This window comes from Populus euphratica, unplaced genomic scaffold, assembly GCF_000495115.2.
Source record: "Populus euphratica unplaced genomic scaffold, PopEup_1.0 scaffold122.1, whole genome shotgun sequence".
Lineage (NCBI taxonomy): Eukaryota > Viridiplantae > Streptophyta > Magnoliopsida > Malpighiales > Salicaceae > Populus > Populus euphratica.
Window position 1 is genome coordinate 631,851 of NW_011499980.1, and position 8,848 is coordinate 640,698.

Genomic DNA, 8,848 nt, shown 5'->3' on the forward strand with positions numbered 1-8,848 from the left:
AGCACACAACAGCTAGCTAAGATGCATAAAAGGCGCAGTGATATGTGGAAGAATAACATAACTATGATCATAAAGAAAAAAGATCACTGCATATATACATGAAATGGCTGGCCTGCCTTAGACTTACACAAATTAAATGTGCTTTGAGGTGGTATGTCTTGTCATCTCTGCATGTTTTCGTCCCATCAAATTTGGTGTGCTTGATCATGGTTTTTTGTTTTCCCTTCAAAATATGTCTGCTTATGGCTAGGCACTTATCTTTTGATGAATAACAACAGTACTGCGTCTCCTTGTTTTTTAAATTAAAAAATAAATTAATGCATTTCTTCTAGTCGAAAAGGCTTAGTGCATTTGGCAAGAGGATCGATTCCTAATAAAATGTTTTCAATGTTTTTTTTTCATTCGATTTTAAAAGATATTTTCGGAACAGGTTGTATCCCAATTGAGATTAAGTCTCTCGATCGAGGGCTTATGATCACAGTGCATCTTTCTCTCTCAGGTTTCTTGCGATACGCAGAGCCGCTCCTGCGCGCACTGTATATAAAAGCTTGCATCCATACAATACACTTCAGAAACTCTCTCCCAATGGTTTGAGCTTATGGTTCTTTGAGAGGAACGATAAAATCATGGATTAATGTCATACCGCTTAAGTGGTCCTTCATGGCTACCACATCAGACAGACATGGCTGTCCATTCTGTCTTCTTGAGAGAGACAGAGAGAGGTACGAAAAACAAATGCACAGCGTTTTAGAGAATATTGTAATTGAGTTTATAATAGAATCCGAACATAAATGAAGAAATAATAAATAACTGGAGTAGCAGTCACAAATTAATTAAGAGCATGAGATTAGCACACAAATATATATATTTATGAAATGGGGAAGGTTTTTGTGCATGCATGGGGCTGTGAAGCTCTTCAAGAGGAGGCCGGTCTTCCTATTTTGTTAACTAGGAGACTTCAACATCAAACCTCTTATATGCAGTAATAATCTTCGATCGATCGAGTTGTTTTTATTATTTATACATAGAAAAACCGTGGCTTAAAATATAGATATGTAATTCTACGTGCTACTCACAGGGAGCCATTGATCTCGTACAATCCACTAGTTTTTTGGGTGCCCTCTCCTGCAAATGACTGGTGGTCTAATTTAGCGTGCTTGTTGCTGTCCAGCTTCAGTCCAAAGTGAATGTGAGGAAAATGTGCCCACTGAAAAAACAGATGTATATATACATATTGATTATTGGGACTTACCGGAGGCTATCCTTAAGACATGCATTGAGATTTTATTTTTATTATTATTTGAAGGTCAGAGGTGTCTCAAGAATAAAATACAAATTAAAAAACCAATTATTGGTATTTAATACTGGGTAGAGATGGTGTTAATTTTACAATATCTAATCATAAATATTGTTTTAATATTGGAACAGACAAAGACTCAAAGGCATCACGACGAGGTAATGAAAAAACAGATAAAAAGAAATGAATAAAATCTAAACAGATCAGGAGGCGAAATCAAACCATCTTGAAAGAAAAAAAGATTCAATATTCGAATATTTTTAATTTGGACAAGAATATATCTCCATTTATAAATATGTTCTACACTACGTGCTGTGCGATTTAATTTGCAATTTCCGTGAATTCCTAGGAATATATAGTTCTTGCAATGAACATGCCAACCCTAAAGCTTTGCCTAATTTATCGAAAGTTCTTTCTCTTTATTTACCTGAAGGCGTCATGTCAGATTGAGATGACTTCGCATCCATGATAAAATATTCCTTTTATTTTGTTTCCTTCAGTTCATTTTAAATTATTACCAGTCTTAGCACCAAGAGTGCAGGAAGAGAATTATGGACTGATTAGATAACATAATTGCTGAAATATAGGCTTTATCACTAATTAACAAAGCTTCAACGAACAGTCTTAGCACCCAATTAACAATTGACATGACACTGATTATATCATGCAAAATAAATAAATAAATAAATAGGGAGGTACTGGGGGAGGGGACATAGGTTTGGTGCAAAAATTATTTGCAACCATTGGGAATTTAATTTGGGATTTATTAGCAAAGTTGACATGCCAAGCTCGAAAATCAAATGATTATCCATTTATCATTGTTTCCTACACTTAAAGAGTAATCTAATCCATTTTAAACATGTGAAAATGGATTATTATTATTATTATTTTATTTTTTTGTTTCAATTCCCGAGATGAAGACTTGTCAATGGAAGAATGAGAAAGCAACAAGTCTATAGGCTAGATCCTTTAATTCTACGTACATTCATCAAAACATCATGTAAATATATGTGTGGGTTTAATATGATCAAGATTATTTTTTTTAAGGATTAAAATTGACATCTTTATATCTTCACCACAACTGATTATTCTAAAAAATAAATGCTCCATTAAAAATAGTTTAAGACCTCTTGAGTTTCTATATATATATATATAGAAATGTGCCATGAAGAAGTATTATAGTGCTGACTGCTGAATGTTCAATTATCTCTATTAGAACAGGAAGAAAACACACAATATTTATATCTAATTCCTCCTAAAAATCCAAGCCTTGTCACTTTAATATCCAAGTCTCCTAAAAATAATTACGAGAGATTTAGATTGCAAATTGACAGGCAGGTGTTTGTTATTATTAATTTAAATACTTCCACATATATGATTGAAGGACAAAAACTCACATTTTTGGCTGCTGTGCTGAAAGCTTCCCTGTGGCTAATGTCAGGGTTACTAGCCTTGATCCTTTGAATTTCCTCCCTGCAAGTGAAGTGATTTTACTATCAGTTAAGGGCTTGAAGACCAACACTCATTCTTCATGTAAAGAGATAAGAGAGGGTATATATATATGTCAACTTAATTACTTGATGAACCGATTATATGCAGAAGGAACACGCTGCCTCTTCTCTGGGGCTGCATTATTGACAATTGACAGGGAAATAATTAGTCCATTAACATATGTGTGTGTGTGTGAGTGTGTGTGTAAATTAACCATAAGAAATTATATTAAATGATATCATTTTACTCAATAATTACATTGCTTGTACATACTATTAATTGACCCAGTGTATATAATACATGGTATTTTTAATTATTATTATTTTTAGATAAAACCCAAATGATTCATTTGAATGCTTTATTAACATTGTAAAAGAAATAATCCTATAGATTATGTTTTGTTAGTATTACAAGGCAGAAAAAACATACATATAAGATACATAAACGTATGTATTTAGTTGATAGCTAGGGTGATCGGTTCTGCTGGCTCATTTACTCTTTGCTAGCTTTGTGGTCGTCATCAACATTTCTAGGTCCATCATATCTTAACCCTACGCGTGTTGTTTGGTTATGCATCTAATATGTGGTCGCAACCACGCTATGGTAGTATTTATCACCTACACATAAGTACAATTTGGACATGGAAAATGACTGATAGCAAAGAACATACACACCCCATGCAGTAACAAATGTATCCAGCTGTGAGCGTACCGTGAGAGAGAGAGAGAGAAAGAGGGAGGGAGGGAGACTCACGGCGGATGGCGGGCATCCTAGGTGGTTCATGCTCAGTAGACTCTGAAGCAGTGACCTTGTTACATTTGGAAGATGATCCAAAGTTCTTGTTCAAATCTTCTGAGTTAATAAGAAGCAGTTTCTGTGACTTTGCACAAACAAATTAGAGAGGTGCACCAAGAAACATTTTCTTACCAAGAAAGAAAGCCTGTGATAGTTTCGCAAAGGGATTTACAAGTTCTAGGACAAGTATAGCCAAAACTCACGTACAAAAACATCAAAAAAAAAAAAAGGAAGGGGAAAGTGTGTAATATAAGAAAGAAAACATGTAAAATCAAACTGATATTATTTTATTTTTTTTATGAAATGTTATAAATTTTAATTGAAAAAATCATCCCTTATTCTCTAAAATCTTCCTTAAATAAATATATTCTTGGAAAGAATATAAAAAGTTTACAGTTAACCATAAGAATGTCCCTGAAATGATACTCACTTGGGGATCTTGAATAGGAAGTGTTTGTAAGGACGCTCCCATGTTCACAGACAGCAAATTGCCACAATGCCCGCATCTTACTGTCACAATATTGAACAAAATGCTGCTTGGAACACTAACCTGCCAAGAAGAATTTGTGAAACATGAAAGGAATGTCTTGTATTTTTCACAAGAAATCACTTGGATAGATCCAAATGTATAAGTTGCTTCAAATTTTAACAGAACCCTAGCATCCAAAACTGAAGGTTAATTAGGCTAGGTTTTGTTAGTTTGTTGTTTGAGCTTTTTAAGTCAAGCCCACATCTTTAAAACTAGTTGGACCATTGCATATAATAATGATCTATATATATTTATAAGACATGAACTGATGATATATAGCAACTAATAAGAAAATTAAAGAATCTAACATCGAAGATACTCCAACTTTAGTACTTTGAAAAGGTAACTAGACGACATCCATAAAACATCATATCAAGTCTTGACATCCACAAAGAAATTTTTGAAAAGTTGAGGCCTCTCATGCATCTTATCTAGTGAGAAGAAAAAAAGAAGAACAAGAAGAAAAGAAAAGGTTTTCTGATATGTCATAAGAGAAATACAGGAGTTAGGACATAAGAAGGGACAAGGAGGAGAAGCAATTAAAGGCAGGGTTGCAACTTGAAATGGAACTACTTATTGGAAATAAGAGGAGAAGGAAAGGGTGTATGTGAGAAGGAGGAGCGGAGTAATGAAGCGATTAATCTTTCATCTGCAACTGAGTTCATCTTTTTTTCATTATTTTAGGGTTACTTATGGGGCTCGAATCTGCTTGAGTGATTCTTTTCTCTATGTAGGGATCGAAATTAAGGACTTGTTACTCAGTTACCGCTGATCTCACATGATAATAACTATAAGGACTTGCTCTTGATTCAAATGTCTCCCTTCTCTCTCTCTCTCTCTTCCCTCCATATCCTTTTCCTTTCGGTGCTATACTGACTTTTTGCCCTGACACAGAAGCAAGATGATAAAAGCAAAACAATAGCCAACACAGTGATTGAGAGAGGAGTGAGGGAGAGGAGATTGAAAACGACTTGACTGGAACGGAACCATAAAGGCTAAATTAACACTTAACACAGCTATCGAAGATGGTAATGAATAAAGAGATAGATATGATTTTAACTGATCTTTGTGTATAGTGCTTGGGATCTTCATTTCTATAAAAGATATTGGGGAGAGAAAGAAAGAGATTGTATTATAGGAGAATGCACTTCAAAAAGGGTTGTTTATAGAGGCCTGCTATGATGAAAGGGTTTGAAAAGGAGAGTAAAAGCATTTATTTGGGCTATGGCTTGGCTTGACCATGATTCCCTTTGCCAGCTCTCCACAAACTCTAGTACAAACAAAGCAAAGCACTCCCTTTTGTACTTACAGGGATACACAATCCTGAAAACATGCAACATAATTAATATGTTAGATCAAAGTAATCATTTCAAGTCCTTGGTAAGCAGCAACAGAAGCACCCACCTCCGAGAGAGAGAGAGAGAGAGAGAGAAAGAGAGAGAGATCTTGAACAGTTAACCAGTTCATTCCAAGAAATGTCCAATGACAAAAGGTCATCAATACTCTGATGAATTAGTAAATGGAAGGCCAAGGGTAGAAATAGCTATCTAGCCTTCATGAGCAGTAGATTAGTAGCATGAAAATTTGAAAGTGTCTAAAGTTTCTGCAAGGCTAAGAAAAGGCTTCTTTTCTAATACTGGCACCATTACCTGCCAGGGAAGAACCCTAATACCTAACTGCAGCCCTCGTCAAAAGACCTTATAATCTTAGCAGCAAAGGACCTTGGATTGCCTTTCTTTAACTTCTTGAAATGCTGGTACTTTCCTAGCTTCTTATTATTTGATAGATCACCAAAGGTTTTAAATCATATGGTTTTGATGAATTCTGTGGCTTTCCTTAACCGCTAAGTTTTCAAATCAAGGTCTGATGAAAAGGCTCGATCGTAACGGTACACAAGAATTCTATGAAATGATTTTGCAGACTTTGGGTGGTAAAACCCAGATAGATTTTGTCATAAAATATGACACAGGAGAGAGAATTGTTGGCTATTCCAAAGAAGAATCAAGAAAAATCTTTGATCCATGATGGATGAAAGGAAATCATACCAAGATAATGTTTTTTCTTATATAAACATCAAGATAATGTCATCTAAAAAAAATTGGGTTTGCATTGTTATTCTACAAATTAACCACATGTTTCTATATATATATATATATATATATTCTCATCCCCAATCATTTCAGCTGAACGATCCTCTTAGCTACAGAAACCTACAAAACCGAAAAACATTCACAAACAAGAGCTTTGCTGATGACTGAACATGATGCAAGTATGACAAATTCAGCTCTGAAGAGACATCATGAGACTAAACACCTCACCAGATGTCACTAGCTAGGTCATGAAAAAGAGAGAGAGAATATATATATATATATATATATTAAATACACGGAGAAAGAGAGGGGGAGGGGAGGGGAGGGGGGAGAATTGAGTGCTGTACCGCTAAAATGGTGTTGCAGAGGTTGCAGTGAACATAACAAACAGGTTCAGATACCAACTCCAGAGACATCTTTTTTAGTGCTAATTTATGAAAACTATGGATTTGAGTACAGATCAAGGGAGAGAATAGAATTCTTTAACAAGAGAAAAGTGAAGACTAAGCAAAGTTACGTAGTATATATAGATATAGATCATATATACACACACACACACACATAGAGAGAGATAGAGAGAAGGAGCGAGAGATGCCACTAATTAAATAAAGAAAAAGGTAAACAAAAACAAGAAAAGGGAATTAACTAGAAAATACTAACTAGTAGCAATTAATAATAGAGAGAGAGAGAGAGAGAGAGAGAGAGAGAGAGAGCAAGAAGTCAGAAGTGTACACGAAAATGTGTCGGGCAAAATAGAAAACTGAAATGGTATGGTATGTAAGTGGGGTGTCTTAGTGGTTTCCTTTCGTTTATGTGATGCATGTATAGTGGTTTTTTAAGGGGGGAAAAGGTTAGCGAGTTACGGATTTGTGGGGGGAGAGAGAGAGAGAGAGAGAGAGAGAATGAAGAAGAACGTGATGTCCATGGAGGGAGGAAGAGGGTTGGGTCGGGCTTATGATTGAGTGGGTGGGAGTCATCCACCCATCTCTCTAACCATCCTCTCTCTTCCTGTAGCGGACGATGAGGGTGATATATATATATATATGCATGCTCGATCTTGGAATGTTCAGGGAAAGATAGAAACAGATGGAATATCCATAGTAAAGGGCTCAAAGAGAGTTTTTCAGAGTGAGAGACTGGAGAGATGAATTCCTTTTCACATGTTTTTTTTTATCTTGTCAGGTAAGAAACTGTATAGTTATAAAATTCATTTGATTTATAAATTAAATAGTTAGAACTCGGTATTTTTTAAAATTTTAAAAAAATTAAAATTATATTGTTTTAAAATTATATTTTAAATAAATTAAATAAAATCTCACTTAAATTTTGATTAAATCAATCAGATTATTTATTAATTTTGGATGATCAATTAAAATCGTATTTAACATTAAACCCAACTCAAGTGAGCTTTCAATCAACAACTCGAGTTGACTTACAGGTCATACAAAAAATTTATAAAAAACTCCTCTTCTTTTATTTTTTTTATTTTACACCAAATTAGAAAAATGTGAAAAGGAGAAAACCATCTATTTTGTTCTCTTCTGTTTGCTTGGAAATAAATAAAGTAAAATAATTAATTACAAACTGTTTCCTATTTTGTAATCTTTTGAATTTCATTCAATTTCTGCCCATTGATTTTAACCTTTCACCTGATTGGTACGAAAGAGCAAGTGTATGTCGATTTAAAGTTTTCTTGGATCATCATTAGTTCATTAATTCATCAATAATGCCGATATTCAGTTTCAATCAAATTATTTAATCAAGAAGCTCTGAATTAATTTGCAATATAAAGTCCTAAAGACTTTGTTTAAAAAATAGGGCACTCTTGCTTTTTGGTTCATTTGGTAAAACAAGCATAGGTGGTTGGAGTAGATGATAGGCTGCAGCCTAAAAAGGAGCTTGGGAAATTATTCTGCCTTTATCAAACCTAATGGAATTCAAGCTTACACAGGAGCAATCCAAGTTTTGGGAAAGGCTTTTTACTTTTTGAAAAAATAAAAAACATTGGGGCCCTATTTAGTTGTCACATAATTATATTTTTTTATATCTTTTTAGTTTTTGTCTTCATTTACAATTTCATGTCTCAATAAAGAAAACTTGTGACGGGAAGTTGACTAGCGAAACCTAAAATTCATTATATATATATATATATATAAAGGAAAAAAAACAAAAATAATATGAATATTTTTATCTAGAATTTCTCTTTTTCTCATATTTTTTTGTCAAGGTTAACTCTAAAAAATAACTAATTCACTTGGGACACATTCAATTGTTAAAAATGAGAAAAAAAAATAGAAAGTATTAATTAATGTATAGCAATAGTTTATTGTATTTATTAAATATAAAAAATCCTACTGTAAATTAAGTAACAACTATATATAAATTAAGTTTGACGCCATATTTTCAAGATAATATCACTTCACATTATATATTCTATTTAATGTTGAAAGTAGCTAATAACTCAGCTAGTAATAGTCAAGTGATAAGGAATTTATTAATTTATTAAGAGGAAAGAATATTTGTGTTTCAAATTCTATCATTTATATTTTTTAATCTATATGTAAATATATAATCACTAAGAACTTCTAGTTGATAGAATCACGTCCAAAAATGTGTCTAAAATGTGTCTATATATATATATATATA

The 8,848-nt window shown here is 33.5% G+C and overlaps 1 protein-coding gene across 4 annotated transcripts; it reads right to left on the minus strand.

Moving 5' to 3' along the window:
• Positions 1 to 829: 829 nt before the first annotated feature.
• On the minus strand, positions 830 to 7,340 carry LOC105139746 (putative axial regulator YABBY 2). 4 transcript variants are annotated; one of them, XM_011046312.1, is made up of 6 exons: positions 6,935 to 7,340; positions 4,014 to 4,133; positions 3,542 to 3,662; positions 2,875 to 2,923; positions 2,695 to 2,770; positions 830 to 1,207 (listed from the first exon to the last, which is right to left on the minus strand). In XM_011046312.1, the coding sequence occupies exons 1-6, from the start codon at positions 7,022 to 7,024 to the stop codon at positions 1,073 to 1,075; spliced, it is 591 nt and encodes a 196-aa protein (XP_011044614.1). In that variant the 5' UTR covers positions 7,025 to 7,340; the 3' UTR covers positions 830 to 1,072. The 4 variants fall into 4 exon arrangements, with proteins under 4 accessions (XP_011044614.1, XP_011044613.1, XP_011044616.1 ...); XM_011046311.1 differs by having other exon boundaries at positions 3,542 to 3,668; positions 6,935 to 7,339; XM_011046314.1 differs by having other exon boundaries at positions 6,550 to 7,330.
• Between the last annotated feature and the right edge of the window lie 1,508 nt (positions 7,341 to 8,848).

Bases quoted from the DNA above. Each gene is read 5' to 3' on its own strand.
- LOC105139746 (XM_011046311.1), bottom strand. From the start codon at position 7,024: ATGCATCACATAAACGAAAGGAAACCACTAAGACACCCCACTTACATA. The intron at 4,134-6,934 runs GTACACTTCTGA...TCTTCTTGGCAG, and splicing joins TTTGCCCGACACATTTTCGT to GTTAGTGTTCCAAGCAGCAT. The intron at 3,669-4,013 runs GTGAGTATCATT...GTTTGTGCAAAG, and splicing joins TTCCTATTCAAGATCCCCAA to TCACAGAAACTGCTTCTTAT.